Source organism: Amblyraja radiata, chromosome 25, assembly GCF_010909765.2.
Source record: "Amblyraja radiata isolate CabotCenter1 chromosome 25, sAmbRad1.1.pri, whole genome shotgun sequence".
NCBI classification, from domain to species: domain Eukaryota; kingdom Metazoa; phylum Chordata; class Chondrichthyes; order Rajiformes; family Rajidae; genus Amblyraja; species Amblyraja radiata.
Genome location: NC_045980.1, coordinates 18,134,999 through 18,160,140, shown reverse-complemented (window position 1 = coordinate 18,160,140; position 25,142 = coordinate 18,134,999). Strand labels below are relative to the sequence as shown.

The window sequence follows — 25,142 nt, the reverse complement described above, 5'->3', positions numbered from 1 at the left end:
GGGAGGAATATTTCCCGTTGAGATGTGCAGCTCAGTGTCGGCACTAAGGACGTGAGAACAAAAGGAAATGGTATTGGTTTATTATTGTCATGTGTAGAGGCACAGTGAAAAGCTTTTGTTTGCGTGCTATCCAGTTAAATCACACCGTACATGAGTACAATCAAACCATACACAAGTACACCAAGCAGTGCAAAGAGAAAAACTCCAGGCTGCAGAATATAATGTTACAGCATTGTAGTGTTACAGTTACAGAGAAATAGTTCAAGGTTGGCAATGGCACACTGAAAAATGCGTACAGAATATTCAGTAACAAGTTTCTGTGATCTGGAAGCTTCCTGATCTTTCCTCCCAGTTGGCCATGGATACGTTCGTGGAATTTCAAATGCAGGATGTAAACTACATTTCAGATAATGTTTGGGGTAGAGAAACAGCATGGAAACAAGCCCTTCGGCCCACCGAGTCCACGCCCACCATCGATCACCCGCTCACATTAGTTCGATGTTAACCCACTTTCTCATCCACACGCTACACACTTGGGGGAATTTCACAGAGTCCATTTAAACTACAAGCCCGCACACGTCTCTGGGATGTGGTTGGAAACCAGGGCATCCAGAAGAAACCCACGCTGTCACAGGGAGAATGTGCAAACTCCACACAGACAGTACCAGATGTCAGGATCTTGTTTCCAGAGATGCTACGTGACCTGCTGAGTTACTCCAGCATTTTGTGTCTATCTCCAGTATCTACAGTTCCTTCCTACACAGGTAACAGGTGAGGAAGGGTTTTTTGACAGGCAGATGGTTGGACAAAGGCCAGAAATGAAAAGACAGAAGGTATGAGACAAAAGAATTGAAGAGTTGTGAATTGTGAAGCTAGAGGAAGGAATGGGAGGGGGAGGGGAGAAATAGTTACTGAATATGGTCCCTGCCCGAAACGTCACCTATTAATATTCTTCAGAGATACAATTTCGCTTCTGCAGCTTACAACCCAGCAGTATGAATGTGATTTCTCTAACTTCACTAACCCTTGCTTTCCCTCTCTCTCCATCCCTCCCCCACCCTAGTTTTTGGTTTAGTTGCAATGTCCTCTAGATTAATTTTACTGTTTGTATGCCTCGTTGTCAACTTCCCCTCAGTCAACAATGAACCATTTTACATTTTCTTGAGCATCGTCTGCTTTTATCTGTCGTTCTCACACCTAGCCCCTCTATATCTTTAGTTTCCCTCTTCCCGGACTCTGTCTGTAGAGGGTCCCGACCCAAAACGTCACCCATTTCTTCTCTCCAGAGATGCTGCCTGACCCGCTGAGTTACTCCAGCGCTTTGTGTCTGTCCTTGGAATAATAGATATGCTCATTAATAGAAGTCTGTGGCTGTATGCATGTTCTGTTAGAAGAATTAGTCTTTTGCCTATCGTTGAGATTTATACAGCTGCAAGAGTACATTGCTCCGGACTGTCGTATCAGACTCAACACTCAGATCAGATGCATAATCGCAAAGTGTGGACCAGAATAATTGAGCTGGAAAAGAATCTGGTGCGTATTATCTCATACATATTGAAATAAAGAGAATTTAATAAAAATGTCATTTGGAGCTTTCAAACCACTACTTGATAGCCTTTTGTTGGATAATGGATCAAGGGATATGGTGATGTGGAACATAAAACATAAAACAGTACAGCAAAGGAACAGGCCCTTCGGCCCACAATGTCTGTGCCAAACATGACGGCACGATGAACTAACCTCATCTGCCTGCACGTGATCCATATTCCTTCATTCCCTGCATATCAATGTGACTGTCTAATAGCCCCTTAAACGCCACTGTTGGATCCGCCACCACCACCTCTGTTCTGTGCTGTTCTATGTTTAAAGGAAGGAAGGACGGCGTGGTGGCGCAGCGGTGGAGTTGCTGCCTTACAGCTCCAGTGACCTGGGTTTGATCCTGACTACGGGTGCTTGTCTGTACGGAGTTTGTACATTCTCCCTGTGACCTGTGTGTTTTCTCCGGGTGCTCCAGTTTCCTCCCACACTCCAAAGATGTACAGATTAATTGGCTTGGTATAATTGTAAATTGCCCCCAGTGTGTGTAGTTAGTGCAAGTGTGCGGGGATTGCTGGTCGGCACGTCCTCAATGGGCCGAAGGACATGTTTCGGCGTTGTATCTTTAAACTAAACTAAACCAATGACTGTGTGCAGATGCAGCCGTGGATTCACACAGCCTGCCGTTAAACTGTCAAAACAGGATCTGCGAGTTTGTTTCCCACTGTCTCGAACACGGAAAGGCACATCCTGTTGTCTTCAAGTTGACACTCGAAACATTGCACTTCACAGCTGTACAGAACATTCGCCGTGTGACAGGCCAAGCCAAACAAGGGTGATGATGGCAGAAATGGAAAGTGTTCCAACTCTGCTCCGGAAGCAGTGAGATGAGCTCATTCCCATCGCCCGCTAAATTTATTTGATAAAAAGCATTGTGTACTCGTAACCCGTGGCGACTTACAGCCAATAAAATATGATCCTGAAGGAGTTAAAGCATCAGGAGAGGAAGGTAGACACAATGAACTGCAGGTGTTGCTTTACATTAATAGATACACGGTTGTGGAATAACTGGTGTGCAGTGATGCAGCTGATAGTGCTGTTGCCGCACAGCGCCGGAGACCCTGGTTCGATCCTGACCTCGGGTGCCGTCTGTGTGGAGTTTGCACGTTCTCCCTGTGATCGCGTGTCTTTCCTCCAGGTGCGCCGGTTTCCTCCCACATCTCAAAGACACGTGGGTTTGTGGGTTAATTGGTCTCTGTAAATTGCCTCTAGTGTGTAAGGAGTGAACGAGAAAGTGAGATAACATACAACTAGTGTGAACGGGTGATCGTTGGGCGGCGTGGACTCAGTGGGCCGAAAGGTCTGTTTCCATGCTGTATCTGTAAGCTAATTTCTAAACTAAACTAAACCCATCAACAATATCCATGACTAGGAATCCAAGTCGATATCCCAGTCTGGAGAAAACTCCGGTCTTCATCAACTCTTCGCTGATGATTGTTTGCTGTACCGTCCAATTAAGTCAGCTGATGATGAAGATGCTCTCCAAAAGAATCTCGATACTATGGTTGAGTGGTCACAACAATGGGGCATGCAGTTCAACCCTTCCAAATGTGAAACTATGCGTGTCACCAGAAAGAGAAATCCAGGCGAAACATCTTACAATATACTTGGTGCCACCCTTGAAGAATCCAAACAAACCAAGTATCTTGGCATCAAATTGCAGAATGATCTGCGTTGGGATGGTCAGACTCATCATGCAACGGTGAAAGCAACAGGTGTCCTAAACTTTCTGAGGCGCAACTTTCATCATTGTTCAACTTCTGTCAACCTCATTTGGACTACGCAGTTGCAGCATGGGACCCATACACAGATTAAAAAAAAATCTTCCATCGAACGTGTCCAAAGACAGGCAGCTCGATTTGTTACTAACACCTATGAGAGAGAAGCGAGTGTCACCAAACTTCTGAATTCTCTGGGGTGGAACCCTCTCCAAGACAGACGTGAAGCTCACCGTTTGACCTGTTTTTGCAAAATGTTAAATGGTCAGATTGACATAGACTACAAGACCTACACCAAACCCAAACCAATTAGGAGCAGACGAGGGCATTCGATCCAATTTGTGATCCCAGCTACAAAGACAGATGTATACAGCAATTTGTTCTTCCCACGCACAATTAAAGCATGTAATAATCTCCACCCTACTATAGTTACCCAACCAGATGCAACTAAATTTAAAGTAGCTCTTTCTTCCCAATAACCCTTTCTGGCTTAAGCCCTCCCTTCACCACCTCCAGTTTAAATTCCATTTGGAATATTTTGGAGGACCAAGAAACCAAGAACCAAGAACTTTGGTCGGATTGGTGGTGCAGTGATAAATTGCTGCCTCACAGTACTAGACCCGGGCTAGATCGTGACTACGGGTGCTGTCTGTACGGAGTCTGTTCGTTCTCCCTGTGACCCCGTGGGTTTTCTCCGGGTGCTTCTGTTTACTCCCACTCTCCAAGGACGTGCAGGTTTGTAAGATAATTGGCTTTGGTAAATTGTAAAATTGTCCCGAGTATATAGGATAGTGCTAGGGTGATCACTGGTTGACGCGGACACGGTGGGCTGAACGGCCCGTTTCCATGCTGTATCTCTAAAGATTAACGTAAACAGAGTCTAATGATGGTTAAACACCCATCTGAGAGAAGATTGATATCTCATTGAAAAGACTACACCCAAGTCATGCCATCTATTCCCTTCTCTCATTGGGCAGAAGATGCATAAGCTTGGAAGTACGTACCAGCAGATAGCAGTACAGTTTCCTCCTCGCGGTTATCCAACTACTCAACGGTCTTGTCATAAGTTTAGGGTGTAATCCTGATCTCCCAGCCCTTGCAGTTTTTTTAATCTGCTTCCTCTCTGTAAATATAACATTACACTCCGTTTATATGCCTCTTTGTACTTATATACCTATTGTACTTGCGTATGATTTGATTGTACTGATGTATGGTATGATTTGCCTAGTTTAGTTTAGAGAAACGGCGTGGAAACAGGCTCTCCGACCCACCGTGTCTGTGCTGACCAATGATCACTCGTACACCTACAATTAACCTACAAACCTGCACGCCCATGGAATGTGGGAGGAAACCGGCGCACCCAAAGTAATCCCAATCGGTCACAGGGAGAACGTACATACTCTGTACAGGCAGCTTCCGAGGTCAGGAATAAATCCGTGTCGCTAGTGCTGAGACAGCACTCAATACAAGGTTTCCCACTGTATTTTGCTACCTGTGTCAATAATAGCCCAATACAATCCAGTCAAGGAAAGACACAAAATGCTGGAGTAACTCAGCGTGTCAGGCAGCATCTTTGTTTAACATTGATAGGTGATGTTTCTGGTCAAGTCCCTTTTTCAGAGACTAAAGAAGGGTCCCGACCCTGAAACGTTCTCCAGAGATGCTGCCTGCCTCACTGAGTTACTCCATCGCTTTGTAACATTGCATGGTATACCAGCATCTGCAGTTCCTTGTTTCTACATTTTTCTGTGAAATCTCCTCAAGGTATGTCTACTCCTCCTCCCTCAGTCTGAAGAAGGGTTTTGATCTGAAACATCACCTATCCATGTTCTCCAGGGATGCTGCCTGACCCGCTGAGTTACTCCAGCACTTTGTAACTGTAAAGGAGTGATACCTGACACACTGTAACCTTTACTGGTAGTTTATTATAGCACATGGCACACACGTCCCAGCACTGACTGCATCCAGCCTTCAGGCGTACCGGGACCTAGTGGGAGGAACAAAGGGAGGATACTACAGTTATACTAATATGATGGGGCGTGGTTAGTGGTGATGAGGTAGCTACATTATAGGTTGCATGCATAACCCATCTACAGTAACTTTTCTTGGTAAACTAGCATCTGCAGCTCCTTGTCACTAAGATACAGTCAAGGCTGGGATGGATTGCATGCAGGGATTGGACTGGACTTCACAATCTTCTGAGCCGGGATCTGGAGTGCTTCCAAGTGAGCCACAATGACACTAATTACAGAGACGCACTCTATCAGTTATATCTGCTCATCCTTCAGACTGACAGTCAGCTCATGTGGGCCATGCCTGGCGGCAGATCAAACATTCCCACAACTTAATCACTGGCCTCAGGATGCCACAGCATGTTAGTTAATTCACCAACACACTGTGCCAAAGGGCTGACACTGGTTAACAAATCCACTGAGCTTCAGTTCAGATGCCTTTATCACACTCCAGTACTTGCCACTCACTCCTTGTACAAGTAAATAGCTAGTTGTACTCACATAATCACACCAGTCTGATTACCTTCGTACTGTTAGAAAATATACTTTTAATTAAGTATTAGTTTTATGAAGATTAGAGGGCATAGTTTAGTTTATTGTCATGTGTACTGAGGTCAAGTGCAAAGCTTTTATTACATGCTGACCAGTAAGGGGAAAGACTACATAATTACAATCGAACCGTCCACAGTGTACAGATGCGTCGTAAAGGGAATAGCATTTAGTGCAAGATAAAGTCCGAATTAAGATAGTCCGAGCGACTCCAGTGAGATAGATAATAGCTCAGGACCGCTCTCTAGTTGTTGATAGGATGGTTCAGTTGCTTGATAACAGCTGGGAAGAAACTGTCCCTGAATCTAGAAGCCTTAAGGTGAGGTGAGCAAAGTTTCAAGGAGACGTGCGTGGCAAGTTTGTTTTTTTCTTGCCACTGAAGCTCGATCGTCGGCTGCGGATGGTTCGACCCCCCCGACCGCGGGAGGAAAGAAGATAAGACTTTATTGCCTTCCATCACAGTGGGGGAATGTGGAGGAGCTGCTGTGGTGGATGTTTATGTCAAATTGTTATGTAGTTGTGTGTCTTGTTGCTTTATTGGTATGACGATGGCAAACCAAATTCCTCGTATTTTGCAAAACATATTTGGCTAATAAATTATGATTATGATTAAAAGGTGGTGGTGTAAATTGCTCGTTCTAAGCTTCCCCCCCAGTCTAGTTTCAGTCAAAAAACACTGAATCAAGCACTTGATCAACTAATCTTCATTTTGACAAAACATAATTACAGTTCAACTACGGTACCTATCCCACCGCGGGTTCGATCCTCGTAACGGGGAGGATTTAAACTAATGTGGCAGGGGGGTGGGTACAAGAGCAGAGAGGCAGGGGGGTGTAAAATGCGGGCGGAAGCAATAGGTAGCAAGGTGAAAAGTAAAAGTGGCAGGCAGACAAAACCAGGGCATAAATCAAAAAGGGCCACTTTTCAACATAATTGTATAAGGGGTAAGAGCATTGTAAAAACAAGCCTGAAGGCTTTGTGTCTCAATGCAAGGAGTATTCGTAATAAGGTGGATGAGTTGAACGTGCAGATAGCCATTAATGATTATGATATAGTTGGGATCACGGAGACATGGCTCCAGGGTGACCAAGGCTGGGAGCTGAACATCCAGGGATATTCAATATTCAGGAGGGATAGAGAGAAAGGAAAAGGAGGTGGGGTAGCGTTGCTGGTTAGAGAGGAGATTAACGCAATGGAAAGGAAGGACATTAGTTTGGAGGATGTGGAATCGGTATGGGTAGAGCTGCGAAACACTAAGGGGCAGAAAACGCTGGTGGGTGTTGTGTACAGGCCACCTAACAGTAGTAGTGAAGTTGGAGATGGTGTCAAACAGGAAATTAGAAATGCGTGCGACAAAGGCAAAACAGTTATAATGGGTGACTCCAATCTACATATAGATTGGGTGAATCAAATTGGCAGGGGTGCTGAGGAAGAGGATTTCTTGGAATGTATGCGGGATAGTTATCTAAATCAACATGTAGAGGAACCAACGAGGGAGCAGGCTATTTTAGACTGGGTATTGAGTAATGAGGAAGGGTTAGTTAGCAGTCTTGTTATACGTGCCCCCTTGGGCAAGAGTGCCCATAATATGGTTGAGTTCATTAGGATGGAGAGTGACATTGTTAATTCAGAAACAATGGTTCTGAACTTAAAGAAAGGTAACTTTGAGGGTATGAGACGTGAATTGGTAATTAATTCTATTGGTAATTAATTCCCAGATTGACTGGCAATTAATTCTAAAAGGGTTGACGGTGGATATGTAATGAAAGACATTTAAAGATTGCATGGATGAACTACAAAAATTGTTCATCCCAGTTTGGCAAAAGAATAAATCAGGGAAGGTAGTGCATCCGTGGATAACAAGGGAAATCAGGGATAGTATCAAAGCGAAGGCTGATGCGTACAAATTAGCCAGAAAAAGCAGCATACCAGAGGACTGGGAGAAATTCAGAGACCAGCAGAGGAGGACAAAGGGCTTAATTAGGAAAGGAAAAATAGATTATGAAAGAAAACTGGCAGGGAACATAAAAACTGACTGCAAAAGTTTTTATAGATATGTGAAAAGAAAGAGATTAGTTAAAACAAATGTAGGTCCCTTGCAGTCAGAAACAGGTGAGTTGATCATGGGGAACAAGGATATGGCGGACCAATTGAATAACTACTTTGATTCCGTCTTCACTAAGGAAGACATAAATAATCTGCCGGAAATAGCAGGGGACCGCGGGTCAAAGGAGTTGGAGGAATTGAGTGAAATCCAGGTTAGTCGGGAAGTGGTGTTGGGTAAATTGAATGGATTAAAGGCCGATAAATCCCCAGGGCCAGATAGGCTGCATCCCAGAGTACTTAGATTAGATTAGATTAGATTTACTTTATTAATCCCCTTATTCAGGGGAAATTCAGATGTCCTTGCAGCACACTAATAAAAATACAACATAGCATTCAAGAAGTTCAACACCAAAACACAAAAACATCCCCCCACAGTGGTTCCCACTGTGGGGGAAGGCACAAAGTCCAGTCCCCATCCTCTTGTCCACCCAGAGTCGGGCCTATTGAGGCCTCCACAGTCGCCGCCACGGCGCCCGATGTTCTCGCCGGGTGATGGTGCTCCGGCGTCGGGAGAACCCTCAGCGGCTTGGGGTGCCAGGAATGGCTGCCTTCTTACTGGAGACCGCGGCTTCCAAGCCAACAGACCGCGTTTGACGGAGCTGCACACACTGGCGATCTCGGCGAGAGATCCCAGGCTCCGGGATGTAAAGTTCAGCGCCGCAGCTGGCCGCTCCACAGAACCGCGGCTCCACAATGTTTTCATCGGCGGTCCCAGCATACTGGAGTTCCAGCGCGGCGACCCAGGAAAGGCATCGCCCGCTCCGCAATAGCGCTTCAGCGCTGTGCCGCCACCAAAGCCGAGGTTCTGGCCAGGTCCCCTCAGGAAACGTCGCTCCAGGACCCGCTGGTAGGCCGCGAGGACAGGTCGAAGGTGCTGCTCGGAGGAAGGCAGCCTCTCCGACCAGGTAGGGACTTGAAAAAGCAGTTTCCCCCTTCCCCCCCACCACCCCCCACACATAAAAAGATTAGACCCCCCGACTACACACTTTAACGTACTAAAAATAATTTAAAAAAGCGCCTCCTGCTTAAGGAAGTAGCTCCAGAAATAGTGGATGCATTAGTAATAATCTTTCAAAACTCTTTAGATTCTGGAGTAGTTCCTGAGGATTGGCGGGTAGCAAACGTAACCCGCCAATAACCTTTAAGAAGGGAGGGAGAGAGAAAACGGGGAATTACAGACCAGTTAGTCTAACATCGGTAGTGGGGAAACTGCTAGAGTCAGTTATTAAAGATGGGATAGCAGCACATTTGGAAAGTGGTGAAATCATTGGACAAAGTCAGCATGGATTTACAAAAGGTAAATCATGTCTGACGAATCTTATAGAATTTTTCGAGGATGTAACTAGTACCGTGGATAGGGGAGAACCAGTGGATGTGGTGTATCTGGACTTCCAGAAGGCTTTCGACAAGGTCCCACATAAGAGATTAGTATACAAACTTAAAGCACACGGCATTGGGAGTTCAGTATTGATGTGGATAGAGAACTGGCTGGCAAACAGGAAGCAAAGAGTAGGAGTAAACGGGTCCTTTTCACAATGGCGGGCAGTGACTAGTGGGGTACCGCAAGGCTCAGTGCTGGGACCCCAGCTATTTACAATATATATTAATGATCTGGATGAGGAAATTGAAGGCAATATCTCCAAGTTTGCAGATGACACTAAGCTGGGGGGCAGTGCTAGCTGTGAGGACGATGCTAGGAGACTGCAAGGTGACTTGGATAGGCTGGGTGAGTGGGCAAATGTTTGGCAGATGCAGTATAATGTGGATAAATGTGAGGTTATCCATTTTGGTGGCAAAAACGGGAAAGCAGACTATTATCTAAATGGTGGCCGATTAGGAAAAGGGGAGATGCAGCGAGACCTGGGTGTCATGGTACACCAGTCATTGAAAGTAGGCATGCAGGTGCAGCAGGCAGTGAAGAAAGCGAATGGTATGTTAGCTTTCATAGCAAAAGGATTTGAGTATAGGAGCAGGGAGGTTCTACTGCAGTTGTACAGGGTCTTGGTGAGACCACACCTGGAGTATTGCGTACAGTTTTGGTCTCCAAATCTGAGGAAGGGCATTATTGCCATAGAGGGAGTGCAGAGAAGGTTCACCAGACTGATTCCTGGGATGTCAGGACTGTCTTATGAAGAAAGACTGGATAAACTTGGTTTATACTCTCTAGAATTTAGGAGATTGAGAGGGGATCTTATAGAAACTTACAAAATTCTTAAGGGGTTGGACAGGCTAGATGCAGGAAGATTGTTCCCGATGTTGGGGAAGTCCAGGACAAGGGGTCACAGCTTAAGGATAAGGGGGAAATCCTTTAAAACCGAGATGAGAAAAACTTTTTTTCTCACAGAGAGTGGTGAATCTCTGGAACTCTCTGCCACAGGGGGTAGTTGAGGCCAGTTCATTGGCTATATTTAAGAGGGAGTTAGATGTGGCCCTTGTGGCTAAAGGGATCAGAGGGTATGGAGAGAAGGCAGGTACGGGATACTGAGTTGGATGATCAGCCATGATCATATTGAATGGCGGTACAGGCTCGAAGGGCCGAATGGCCTACTCCTGCACCTAATTTCTATGTTTCTATGTTTCTATGTATCTGCCTGGTCAAGCCCTCTAGGCCTCGCTCAAACAGAGACACTCCAGAAGATCACGCAGTCCCAAGCGCTCTCCCAGAAGATCGACGCGGGACATTGTGGCAACGGACTTTTATAGGTCCCGAGACCTCGAGGGGCCGAACCACATCGGGGTGGTCTCTTTATAATCCAATTATAGATATCGATTAACCCCATACACAACAGACATTTCCCTAATCCAATGATACAACAGCTAATACATTGTATAAGAAAGAAAGCTCTGGAAGGAAGCAAACAAGAACAAACACGAAACATGTGCCCTGAGATTCAAACAGTTTCTCCAAGGCTCAACAGTTTGACCAATCATCGATTAGCAGAATGACCATCTTCTCAACATTATTTATACTATTTACAATGCTTTTGCAGCGGTCCAATTGAAATGATTCTTTTAAGGTTCGTTTGCAAGACTGCTATACATGTTATCAATTTAAGAGAAACATGGAGAACACCTGGACCCTTCACCATACTGCATACCAGTCTGAGCCTAGACTGGCTGGCGCCATTCAAAGCCTGTAAACTTCAGCTGGCAAGGGTTAAGCAATTCAGACAAGTGCCGGGATCCTCCATTTTATGGTGTCTTTAATTTAGCCAATATTAACAGTGGGAGCCTGGAACACGCTGCCGGGGGTGGTGGTGGAGGCAGGTATGGTGGTGGCCCTTAAGAGCCTTATGGATAGGCACATGGATATGTAGGGAATGGAGGGATAGGATTCGCGTGCAGACAGAGGAGATTAGTTTAACTGGGCATCATGTTCAACATAAACATTGTGGGCCAAAAGGCCTGTTCCTGTGCTGCACTGTTCTATGTTTAATCCAGGCAAAGTCCGTGTTTAATAACTTCACAATGACCAAGATAAATTCCATTAGCAAGTCATTATTCATGGCTAGTTAACTGGGAGTCAGTGTTGGTCAACGATCAATGAAGTGAGTGGCCAACGAGACATGGGGGGTAGAGTTCTGGGACTTCACAGGATGGAAAGTAGGAGTCCTGTATTGGAGAGGGCTTCTGTAAACTGTGGCCAGCATTACATCCTTGTGGTGGGACTAATTCACCTCTACCTCATTGTGGGCAATGGACATTGTCTACAGCACTGGTGCGCTACAATGCTGTGAACTATATTCTGCACTCTGTATCTTCCCCTTTGCTCCACCTATTGTACTTGGAGTTTGACTTGGTTGTATGAATATGTAAGTAATGGAGGGATATGGATCACGTGCAAGCAGAGGATACTGGCATTCTGTTCGGCATGGACATAGTGAGCTGGAGGACCTGCTTCTTTTCGTATAGTTTCAGGGATACAGCTCAGAAACAGATCCTTCAGCCCACTCAGCCCGTGCCAACCAGCTATCCCCGTGCACTAGCACTATCCTACACACTAGGGACAATTTACAATCTTTACCAAGCCAATTAACATATAAACCTACTCTTCTTTGGAGTGTGGGAGGAAACTGTCGCACTCAGGAAAACCCACGCGGTCACAGGGAAGAACGTACAAACTCCATACGTAGGATGGAACACTGGTCTCTGGAGTTTGTAAGGCAGCAACTCGACAGCTGTGCCACCGTGCCACCCATGCTTCTCTTCCATACCTTCCTATGTTTGAAGGAAGGGAGAGTGAGTATATAAGCAAAGAAAAAGATAAGTGAATAGGATCCCTCAAATGTTAAGAGCATAGACTTTGTATTACAAACTAAGTACATTTTCCTCTGGATACATCTTTTAAAAGAATAATAGTTTAAGAGGATCATTTCCAGGTGCATCTTTCCAGCAGTATGTTTAGTTGAATAAGATCCACTCAATATTGTGGCAGAACTCCACATTGTATGTGAAAAATGCATTAGTGAAGTTAAAGGCGGTTTTGTAACTCCCATGACTTTCATTTATCTTGGAGAGATTAAATGCGTTGCCTTTTTTACAGCTCTGCAAAGTCAGATTTTACCTCTCACTTTCTTTTATATCTTAGTTCGTGATTAAATTAAAAAAAAACAACAATCCAGATCTCTGCTCTCTACTCTCTCTGTGGCATCATCAGGTCCAATACGACACCTTGCATTTTGTCGGACTTTGAATCCAAATTTCACTTTTATGCTCAAGTCCATCAAGTGCGGAAATATTATTCATGGCTCCTGAACTTCAGGGGAAGAGAAAGATATGCTGATGCAAAAGTAAAAGAAGTTTAGATTTTGCACAGTTGGTTATTTTATAGCTTATTTTGAGATTGCTCTTGTGCGACTGGATGTTTATTTTTGAGAGGGATGTGCAATGAATCGAACTGATATGTAGTATAATAGATCAGATGGGGTGGGGGCTGAGATACCGGTCCACAATGTCGGCAATGGAAGTTGGCTATGGGGCCGGATCTGCCGGCTCAGGCCAGGCCGGAGTTCCAGAGCCCCCGCCGTAGGGCGCAAGTTCGACCCGCCGATCAGCGCAGAAGTCTCGATGAGGTTGAGATCGGTCGCCTCACCCGGCCTAGCTGCCACATTTTTGGAGGGGGGGGGGGGGGGGTTGAAGGAGGGTCGGGACAAACAGTTGCCGGAAAGTCAGTGGTGCACCAGTAATCCTGTAATTTTTAAGAATCCACAACCTGTTTGTGGATGGGAGCCTGTCCATTTCCAGTCTAGTTGCAGAGGTGAGGTAGAGCAGGAAGTGTTTGGGATGTACAATATTCCCACCTTTGGGACATGTCCGACAATCAAGTATGATTGGGGGACATACACGAGAGGAACAAATGAAGGACGCAAAGGGCATCTTGAGTGGCGCAGCAGGTAGAGCTGTTGCCTCACACACTAGAGACCCGGGTTCAATCCTGATCTCAGGGCTGTCTGTGTGGAGTTTGCACATTCTCCCTGTGGCCTCATGGGTTTCCTTCGGCTGCTCCGGTTTTCTCCCACTTCCCAAAGACTTGTGGATTTGTAGTCTCCAGATACAAGAAGGTACAGACGCTACTGTACAAAAAAAATGCATAGTGCTGGAGTAACGCAGCGGGTCAGGCAGCATCTCTGGATAAAAAGGATGGGTGATGGTTCAGCTCGGGACCCTTCTTCAAACTGTCCCACTGTGTTACTCCAGCACTTTGTGTCCTGACACAGGTTATTCTGCCTCACACGTTGAGTTATCCAGCATTTTGTGTCTATCCACCTATCACTTGCCAGATGTTGTCTCAACCCCACCACCTCTTTTCCAGCTACTCTAATCCATCTGAAGAAGAGTCCTGACCCGAAATATCAAGTGTCCATTTCCCTCCACAGATGCCGCCTGACCCGCCGAGTTCCTCCAGCACTTTGTGTTTTGCTCAGGCTTTAATGCATAGATTTGTTAACTAGCTTCACTTGCACTAAAGCAGGAGTATTTCATCATCATTAAATATGAGCAGTTTGGGCTCCATATCTGAGGAGGGATGTGCTGGAGTTGGAGAGGATTGAGAGAAGGTTTACGAGAATGATCCCAGGAATGATTGGGATAACGTCTGATGAGCGTTTGACGGCACTGGGCCTGTACTCGCTGGAGTTTACAAGGATGAAGGGGGGGGACCTCTTTGAAACACACCAAATCGTGAAAGGCCTGGATAGAGTGGATGTGGGGAGAATGTTTCCCCTTGTGGGAGGGACTAAGACCAGAAGGCATAGCCTCAGAATAAAAGGACATACTTTTAGTAAGGAGATGAGGAGGAATTTCTTTATTCAGTGAATGGTGAATCTGTGGAACTCATTGCCACAAATGGCTGTGGATGCCAAGTCATTTGGGTATTTTTAAGGCAGAGATCTACAGATTTTTGGTTAGTTAGCATGTCTAATTTGCATGTTGAAGGCAGGAGAATGGGGTGAGAGGTAAAGATAGATCAGCCATGTTGAATGGCGGACTGGACATGATGGGCTGAATGGCCTAATTCTGCTCCTATGTCTTATGAGCGTGATTATTTCTCTGCCTGTGTGGATATTTAAACAAGAAGCACCTACTGTGATGAAAGGTTGTCTTTTGTCTGCTATTGAGTAAACTCTGTTATTTTCCTGTGTTTTGTTTCAGGAACCATGCGTCCAGTTAGAAGAAATTTTTACGACCCTTCTTCAGCTCCGGGGAAAGGCGTAGTTTGGGAATGGGAAAACGACAGTTGTTCCTGGACTCCGTACGACATGGATATTTGCATAACCATCCAAAATGCGTACGAGAAGCAACATCCGTGGTTGGACTTGACCTCTCTGGGCTTCTGTTATATTATTGACTTCAATAGCATGTGCCAGATGAACAGACAGACACAACGTAAGCGACGACTGAGGAGGCGTATGGACTTGGCCTACCCCTTGACTATGGGCTCCATCCCCAAATCTCAGTCTTGGCCCATCGGCACGCAGTCGGGGCAACCGTGCAGCTGCCAACAATGCGTCCTGGTCAACAGCACCAGGGCAGCCTCCAACGCCATCCTGGAATCCCAACGGCGCAAGGTCTACGCGGCAGCCAACGGCACACTGACCGTGCGACAAAGCAACTCCTACAACGGCCCCGCCTTGTGGTCAGCGATGAGCAGTGCGGGCACCATAGCCCCCAACCCCGAGCAGGCCCGCTCGCCCACCACCACCACCCAACTCTCACCTATCTCCCAGAGCCAGAGTACCACCACCACCACTCCCATCCCCGGCCAGAACAATCTGAACAGACCCGGGACCCAACGATCTGCCGTCGTCAGCACCAGAGCCTCCATCCCCCCTGGGTAAGCTCAAATACACAAAGTATCCTCACAATGGTCCCGTTGAGTCATGAGCGAAAATAGCAAACCAATATGTATTGCTTTTAAGTCTTTAACTCCCTGAAATTGAGCACATTGAAACCATTTTACACCACGTACTCGTATATTAGTTCATTGCTTTCACGTTGGTTTATGAGTTTATTGTTGTGGCTGCTTATGACCTAATCTGCTAATCAATTCAATGATGTTCTTGTGAATGTGAATCTCTGGCACAGGCACTTATGGTCCTATCAAATCCAGCCCTTCGAACATAGCTCTGTGTGGATTGTTGTGCTTCATGTCTACGAGCCTCATTGACTGACCAAAGCTGATGCCGTTCCCTGCTGTGGTTTTGACACCATCCCACCCTTCCCCCGAGAATAACCACAGTGACCCTTCCTCCTGACCATGAACAAGTAGATAGAGTGGTACAGAAGGGGTACAGTGGTACTTCATTGGTTGGGGAACTGAGTTCAAGAGTCAGGAAGATGTGTTGGAGCTCTGTAGGACTTTGGTTGGGTGGCATTTGCAATATTGCACGCAGTATTATGAGAGGCATAGATTGAGTTTTATGAGAAGCTTAAATAAGCGAGTTTGGTATTCCAACCACGCATGCCCAGGTCATAGGTCACTATGCATTAACTTTGCTGGAAAGCAGTGGAGCTGTGTACATATACAACTTAATTTATTCATTTTTTTCCAGCATTGATTCTTCTAGGTAAGAAAATACTGCTTTCAAACTATGAATTAGTTATGTTAAAATTTTGTTAAAAGCTCAGATTATTTGGTTGTTTTTATTGCTTTATGCTTTGGTGAGTGAACGAGATCGTGCTAGTCCGTGGTCGGGCTCAGGTCTCCGGCGCTGTGGGCACTGTTGAGTTGCTGCTGGGCCGTCCCCTCCCGGGTATCCCGTCCCTGTCTGGGGGCGGCTGGAGGTGTCGGGCCGGGCTTGCAGCCGGCGTGGGGAGGGGGCAGCTGAGTTGCTGCAGCACTTTGTGTGTATCCCCGTTGATGGCCAGTGCTCAGCTTTCAGCGGCGCCAGGGGTGGGGTTGGCCGGTGGCCAGTGGCGACCCCCAGCACGTCGGGGAGCGCGATCCTCTGGAGTTGGAGCGGGGTTGGGCTGGATTTAGCGCGCTTCTCCGGGTCTGTGTGCGCGCTCTCCCGCTGCCTGTTCCTTTGGGGGGGATAAGGAATTGATCATTTATGAGAATCTCTCTGGAATCGAGAATTTCATTGCTCAATCGTATTCATGGATGAGAAAGTGAGATAACATAGAACTAGTGTGAAAGGTGATTAATGGTCGGCATGCTCTTGCTGGGCCAAAAGTTTCCATCCACTCCCTACACACTAGGAGCAATTTACAAAGGCTAATTAACCTTCAGATCTGCACGTCTTTGGAATGTGGGAGTACCCGGAGGAAACTCACACGGTCACAGGGAGAACATGCAAACTCCACACAGACAGCGCCCGTAGTCACAATTGAACATGGGGCAGCAACTGCACCCCTGTGCCACTGTGCTGTGGTCTTGACATCATGTTCGGCACATATATTGTTCTATATTCTATTTTCCGTGTTCAGTTCCATGGATGGTTGGCTTTGCAGAACCTAAAACTAAAGTTCCATATAATTGAAAACCAAAGGAGCAGGGAGAAAAGAAAGCTGCAGTCTGATACATTGGATGAAACACAGATGTAATCAGTCAAACTGTTCACAAAGCACTTGAATGGGCCACACTGGCAGGTCAACAAATCGGTAGATTGAGATTAAACGGCAGGGGCTAATGAGGTTCAACTGGCCCAGCAGATTCAAAGAGATAAGGCTCATTTATTGGCTTGTGTCTGTAGCAAAGGGTCATGCATCCAAATGCAGGGTTTCCTATTGTGGGTGGCACGGTAACGCAGTGGTAGGGTTGCTACCTCACAGCGCCAGAGACCCGAGTTCAAACCTGATCTCGGGTGCTGTCTCTGCAGAGTTTGCATGTTCCCGAGTAGGTTTTCTCCGGGTGCTCTACTTTCCTCCCACATTACAAAGACATGCGGGTTCGAAGATTAATTGGCTTCTGTAAATTGTCCCTAGTGCGTTGGATAGAACTAGTGTAGGCATAGAATCAGTGGACTGAAGATCCTGTTTCCACGTTGTATCGCTAAAACTAAAAGCTTTACACATGTCCTCACATTAATCCTTTGCTTTCACCTATATGATTGAGGTCATTGTTTTGGCAGCTTATGAGGGGTGTAAAGCTTTCAGTGTATCAGTCCCTGGTGGAATGTTCATCGGGCGGGTGGCATAGCGGCACAGCGGGTAGAGCTGCTACCTCGCAGCGTCAGAGACCCAGGTTTGATCCTGACCTCGGGCACTGGCTGTGTGGAGTCTCCACGTTCTCCCTGTGACCGCATGGATTTCCACCGGATGCTCTGGTTTCCTCCAACACTCCAAAGACGTGTGGGTTTGTAGGTTAATTGGCCCTCTGTAAATTGCCCCTAATGTGTAGGGAGTAGATGGGAAAGTGGAACAACACAGGGCTCTCGCTTAACTTTTTTTCGCTGTTGCCAGCCGGGCAACCTTGACAGCTTTATAGGTTGCCAAATGACAGTTTAGGTGGTCATTTAAGACGGTTTGCATGAAAGATAATGTGCTTGGACGAAGTGCGTAGTTACCAGTTGGAATTATGCTCAATGAAGCGTTCACATATTATGTTCAAGAAGGAACTGCAGATGCTGGAAAATCGAAGGTAGAATAGTGCTGGAGAAACTCAGCGGGTGCAGCAAAGGAAATAGGCAACGTTTCAGGACAAAACCCATCAGTCGGAAGGAGGGTTTCGGCCCGAAACGTTGCCCATTTCCTTCGCTCCATAGATGCTGCCGCATCCGCTGAGTTTCTCCAGCACTTTTGTCTACATTCACATATTATTTCTGCTTCAAATAAAGTCACAAACTAAACATATTCACCGTTATAAGATCTTTGGCCGCTATCGCCCTGATAACCGCCACTGCTTGCAAATCCGCCAACGGCGCTTTCACAACCCCTCCCGCACGGCGAGGCCGGGAGGAGGGAGAGAGGGAGGTTCCTTCCGCCGGGCGGGGTGTGGGAGAAGGAGGCGGTGTAGCCGCTATCGCGGCCGCTGTTGCCGCTGTTCGGAGCACGTCATTCGCTTCGACCCTTCGCCACCACGCACCTAGTGTCTTTGCTCCACAATCAAAGATACTAGACGAATACAGCCGCCGACACGAAACATCACGTTCCTTTTCTCCAGAGATGCTGCCTGACCCGCGGAGTTACTCCAGTTTTTTGTGTCTATCGGTATAAACCAGTATTTGATTGCCAAGCCGCGCAAAATGAGTCAGCCTTTAGGTTGCCCTTTGAGTGGTCAATGGCACCCGGGCAACCTCTAATTTCGAGCCCTGCAACATAGAACTAGTGTGAGCAGGTGATCAATGGTTGGTGCGTACTTGATGGGCCCAAGGCCTTATTCCCGTGCTGTAACTAAAATAAACCAAAAGAAAATCGAGTGTATGTTTCTGATTTTATTATCTTTTGTGAGTGTTTGTCATGTCTCAAAGACTGCCTCGGGTCTAATGAATGGTCGGAATATCCAAAGATAGTCTTCTTCTTCTGGCGTATGACGTGCACAGCCTAAAGTTGCAGGACAACATGTTCTATTTGATCTTATTTGGTTGTGCACGCCAAGTTGATTGCATTCGTCGAAACAGGGCGGACTACGTGAAGGTTGCAATCTTCCACCTCCAAAGATAGTCACATACAAGGAACAGCAGATTTTGTTTTTTTTTTACAAAAAACGTAGACAGAAGTTCTGGAGTAACTGAATGAATCAGGCAACATCTCTAGAGAACATGGATAGGCACATTTCTGGTTGGAACCCTTCTTCAGACTGCAGATGCTGGTTAGCACACAACAGGACACAAAGTGCTGGAGTAACTCAGTGGGTCAGGCAGCATCTCTAGAGAACATGGATAGGCGACGTTTATGATATCACAGATGTCATTTAACCTACAAAAATCTGCACATCTTTGGGATGTGGGAGGAAACCGGAGCAACAGGAGAATACCCACATGGTCATGGGGAGTACGTGCAAACACTCTGTGCAGACAGCACCCGTAGTCAGGATGGAACCCGGGACTCTGGCGCTGTAAGGCAGCGGTCTATCGATGTGTCACTGTGCTGCCCCATGTTGTCAACCACAACATCCCACGTTGTGGATTATCAGTTTTAGCAACACCTGCATTTAGGATTTTGTTTATTTTATTATCCATGGGGATTTCCTGCCCAAAATGTAAGCACAAAGATCAGTTTGATCTGAATATTCCTGTGTGTTTTGGTCTGGGGCTTTCTGCTGATAAAGCACTAGCAATAAATCCTCAAGAACCAACAGCATAATTTATGATCTCTATAACGCTGGGAAAAACAAATCATTTGGAATCCAATAATAATCCCTCTCAAATTCTGGCCGTTATCAACAATAGATTTCATACTTTACAGGTGATAGCTCTTGTCCTTTACTTGCTCAAGGTCGCACTATATCACAGCAGAATAATTGCCAGAGAAAACTGCTGGAAATAAGTGATAAATGGAAGGGGGAAATCAAGGTGAATAACTTTGATCCTGACCTCGGATGCTGTCTGTGTGGAGTTTGTACATTCTCTCTGTGACCGCGTGGGTTTCCTCCCACATCCCAAAGATGTGCAGGTTTGCAGGTTAATTGGCCTCTGTTAAGAAAATAACTGTGTAGAGAGTGGGTGGGAAGGTGGGATAACATCACTAAGTTACTCCAGCACTTTGGGTCCTTTTGTGTGTTAACCAGCATCAACTGAACAGGTGGTCAGTATGGACTCGGTGGGCCGAAGGGCCTGTTTCTATGCTCTATGCTCTATCTCTGAACTAAACTAAGCCAATCCAGATAAAATCAGAATGATAATAACACTTTATTGGCCAAGTATGTGTACATACAAGGAATTTGATTTGTGCTTTGCTCGCACATGTTACAAACACAATATACAGCAGACCCCAATTAAACATAAAACATTATAAATTAGGTCACATTACCAAAACAAAATGGAACAATGGCCCGGATTCCCTGCTTCCCCCTACCTGACTATCTCATGGGTTTCATTTCATAAAACAAATGGGCAAAAGTTGAGATAAATACTGCAGAGATGGACAAAAAAAAATGGACATTATATCTGCTGGCAAATCACAACTTTAAAGGTCATGTTGCTTCCTCCAAAACAAGAGCATTTCATCGTCTATATACTGAGACCAAACCAAGGTAGAAGAAGTCTGAAGAAGGGTTTCAGCCCGAAACGTTGCCTATTTCCTTCGCTCCATAGATGCTGCTGCACCCGCTGAGTTTCTCCAGCACTTTTGTCTACCTAATATTGATGCTATTGATTTGTCTCTATATTCAATTCATAGTGTCATTTATTATAGCAATATTGCATTTCATTGAAAACATTTTATTCCAATATAATGATATTTAATGCAATTAGGCATTGTTAATATTTTCATGATAAAATAATTGGTGATGCAGCATTCTAATTAATGAAAGGTTTATTTGTTTCATTTTACATGGAGCCGCACACATCCCAGTGCGCAATTTAGCAGCACTGCACTCCATTTTCATGGCTGAACTGTTTTTATGAGCATGAATACATATACAATGCAGTTCAATTAATCAAAGATAGACACACAAAGTGTGGGAGTAACTCAGCGGGTCAGGCAGCATCTCTGGAGAAAAGGAAACAGGTGACATTTTGGGTCGAGACCCTTCTTCAGGCTGAGAGCCAGGGGAGAGGGAAACTAGAGGTATGAAAAGGTACAGCAAATCAGAGGCTGCACTGATGACCCGGGGAAGGCAGAGCCCACAATGGTCCATTGTTGGCTGTGGGGGAGATTATAACAAAGAATACGAATAGTGTAACTAGTAGGACAATTAGGGTGGGGGAAACACGGGGAGAAGGAATACAATGGTTACTTCAAATTGGAGAAATCAATATTCATACCGCTGGGTTTTAAGTTGCCCAAACGAAACATGAGGTGCTTTTCCTCCAATTTGCGTGTGACAGTGGAGGCTGCCTAGGACAGAAAGATCAGTATGGAAATGAGAAGGGGTGTTAAAATATTTGGCAAATGGGAGATCACTTAGGCCAAGGCGGGTTACTTGTCTCTAGAGATGCTGCCTGACCCGCTGAGTTACTCCAGCATTTTGTGTCTATCCGGTGTAAACCAACGTCTGAAGTTCATTCCTGATCAACTAATCGAACCTTTTTAATTGAGGATTATTCCACTCTGAGGATGTACAGGGAGAAACTCATAAGGCCTGTTCTTGGGTCTGAAATGGATGGCTTTTTGACAAGAGAGTAGTCGAGAATAATGCCCTTTGCATATCGCTCCCTCTGATTTTACATTTCATTCCCTTCACTCCATATCTGACACTTGGCTCCTTTTCACTTCCAGCCTTTGTTCATGTTCATACGTTAAGGGAGCAGAATGAGGCCATTGGGCCTATGAAGTCTGATCCGCCATTCAATCATGGCTGATCTATCTCTCCCTCTCAACCCCATTCTCCCCATAACCCCTGACACCCTTTACTAATCAAGAATCTGTCAATCTCTGTCTTAAAAATATCCATTGACGGCCTCCACAGGCTTTTATGGCAAAGAATTCCACAGATTCACCACCCTCTGACTAAAGAAATTCATCCTCATCTCCTTTTGCCCTTGTATTCTGAGGCCATGGCCTCTGGTCCTAGACTCTCCCCCTAGTGCAAACATCCTCTCCACATCCACTCTATCCAGGCCATTCACTATTCGGTAAGTTTCAATGAGGTTCCCCCTCAATATCTGTCAATGATGTCTGTAAATATCTGCCTCTGTCAATATCTCCACCCATCTGCCAATCACCCCCACCCTTCACCTGTATCCACCTTTCACTCACAAGGAGACAAAGTGCTGGAGTAACTCAACGGGTCAGGAACATCTCGGGAGAACATGGGTAGGGGATGTTTCAGGTTGGGATCTCTCTTCAGACCCTCCAGATTTTCCAGAGATGCTGCCTGACCTGCTGAGTTACTCCTGCACTTTGTGTCCTTTGTTGTAAACCAGTATCTGCAGTTCTTTGTGTCTCCACCTATCACTTTGTCCCACCCCCACCTCTATTTTCCTCCGGCACTTTGTGCTTTTCTCAAGTTTCCAGCATCTGCAGTTCCTTGTGTCCTCCAGCCCTTGTCCACAAAATCTCCCATTCGGGGCCATGAACCTGCACATTTTGGGTGTAATTGAGATCCCGCATATTGCATCTTAACCAGGGTCAGAGGGTAGTGGAGTAGCTGCAAATAAAGGAGCCAGATTTCATCATATCATTAAGCAGTGACCCAGATTGTGGAATAATCTTCTTTCATTAACTCGATAGTGTACCACATGTAGAATGCTGTATCTCTTTCTACTGACTCTGCCAGCCAGACATTAAATACAATGTTTGCACAACTAAATGTTTATCATCGATTTTTGTAAAAACAATGACCAAGTTTTGCTGTGAATAAATGTTCCGTAACTTTGAAACTGGACAGTTTCCAGATGTGAAAAGAGAAGATAAATATCACTGACACCAGTTGGATTTCACAGCAGTACCAGGGTTACATTCTTATAAAGGTCATCTGAACTAAATATTGAGTACCTCATTAATTAACTAGGTAGGAGTTCTGCTTTATGGACTTTTGATTAGGTGAGCACAAGCTTGTTTTTGCTCCAATATTTTAAACCATGCCTTACAAACAATAAAACTTGTGTAGATCATTGATATTTTAATTCATATTGGCTGATAGATTGGAAGATGGAGCACGGAAACACGCCCTTCAACCCACCGGGTCCACGACCACCATTTATCTGACATACATGTATGTAGGAATGTTCTATCCTACACATGAGGGACCATTTGCCAAGGCCAATAAAACTAGAAACTCCACGTCTTTGGAATGTGGGCAAAACCCACTCGGCCGCAGGGAGAACGTACAAATACCGTACAGACAGCACCTGGGGTGATATCCCTTTCCTTGTTTGAGTGGTGTTCCCACCGGACTCTGCTCCTCAAAGTCCAGCTTTGGAAGGACCCCAGACTGTGGTCCTCCCCACAGAGCCTTGGCGTTGGCTGCAGCGAGCTTCAGTGCGTCCCTCAGCACGTCCTCCTGCAGTCTGGAGCGGGCCAATCGGCAACATTCCCCGATGGACATCTCACTCTGCTGGGAGACCAACAAGTTTCAGGCCGACCAAAAAATTATTCTCCTGTTCCATTACATTAGCTTGTTGAATGGAAATGGCAAGTACAATACCCTGAAACTATTCACTACAAATACTTTTGGCACAGCTGGATAAGAGGCAAAAAGGGGTTAACTCCTAATTATGAAAATGTTTTGTTTTTTTTAAATTAATTCTTTATTTCGAACAGAATAAAAGAATAAAAAGCAAGTGTGAAACAGCGTACAAAAAACAAAACAAGAATATTTATAGTGTGTCATAAACAATATCTATAAATAAATGAAATTGTATGTGTCCGAAAAGGAGCAGGAAGAAGCCAAAGCTTATTAATTCCCACCCCTTATTCAACTGCTTATAATCATCTTATACAAATGTAGCAGCTATATGTACACCATATGTTAGCAATGTTACAACATTTTGAGATTTTAAAAATCAAGTCTGCAATTTATCCCATCAGATAAAGCATAAAAAGAAGTTTAATTTTGACACCTAATTCACTTTCATATCTTCAGTATTAAAAAGGTTATGGCCATTTTCATACTTGGAAATAAGCATCATTGCTTTTCCATTGACTGAACACAAAAGCTATGATCGAGGACAGTCAAAAGCCTATAACTTTATTAAAAATTAAGAGAACTGAAATAAAATTTCAGTTATTATAGATTGAAGCATTCTGAAACAAATATGAAACAATCTTACTTAGATGACTTGAAATTAAAGCATATAATTAGTTAGTTATCTAATTGTAGCTAATTACAAAATTCAATTACTAGATCTAAACATCTATCAATTTCTTAAGAATAGATTAACATTTTTAAATAGCCTAAGTGTCCAAATAACATTCACACAAGAATTCACAATAAAACATGTTTTTAAAATCTCATTGTCATGGATTTATAGGCCAAATGGAAGGAATTTAATGTTTAATACCTGCAAATTAATGGCCATTTAAATCATCTTGCGAGGGGGATTTTTCTGGAACGCGACCATTTGGAATGTTGCGGTTGAGGTGATTTTATACCCCCATATCGGCATGAAAAACATTGCCCGTTCGCATGGGGACTAAATCACCGTTTCGCAACTTAAAATGTAAACTAAAGGCATCTTATGAAACACTTTTATACATAAAAATAAACGACTTTCTTTTACCTGTCACCTACATGAAATTGGTCCTCGTTGTCGGGATTGACGGCTTTAGAAGCTGGTTTTAAAATGACTCCAGCGCTGAAATTGTCGGGCAATTTAAAAAAAAAAAGACACAGAACGGCCGTCGGAACAATTCTTCAGCAAAAGCTTGCACTCCAACCAAATATAAACCAGGACAAGGTAAGAGAAAATCGCGTTTTAACCCCGCCCCCCCCCCCCCCAAACGCGCCAAAATCGCGCACGTGGCCAGTGGCAGAACTGCAGCGCTGCTGAAGATAAGTATTGTAACATACCTACATATGTACACCAGCAGCTATATATATGTACACCAAATTATTTACAAAGCCATACAAAAAAGAGAGAAAAAAAAAGGAAAGCAAAAACCCTCATATACTATA

The 25,142-nt window shown here is 45.1% G+C and overlaps 1 protein-coding gene across 1 annotated transcript in view; it reads left to right on the top strand.

Annotated features, from left to right (window-relative positions):
* dtx1 (deltex E3 ubiquitin ligase 1) overlaps nucleotides 1–25,142 on the top strand; it is a 187,460-nt gene that overhangs the window by 66,040 nt on the left and 96,278 nt on the right. Inside the window, exon 2 of the mRNA XM_033043343.1 lies at nucleotides 14,633–15,314. Within this exon, the coding sequence (XP_032899234.1) occupies nucleotides 14,633–15,314 (682 nt within the window). The remainder of the gene's footprint in view (nucleotides 1–14,632; nucleotides 15,315–25,142) is intronic.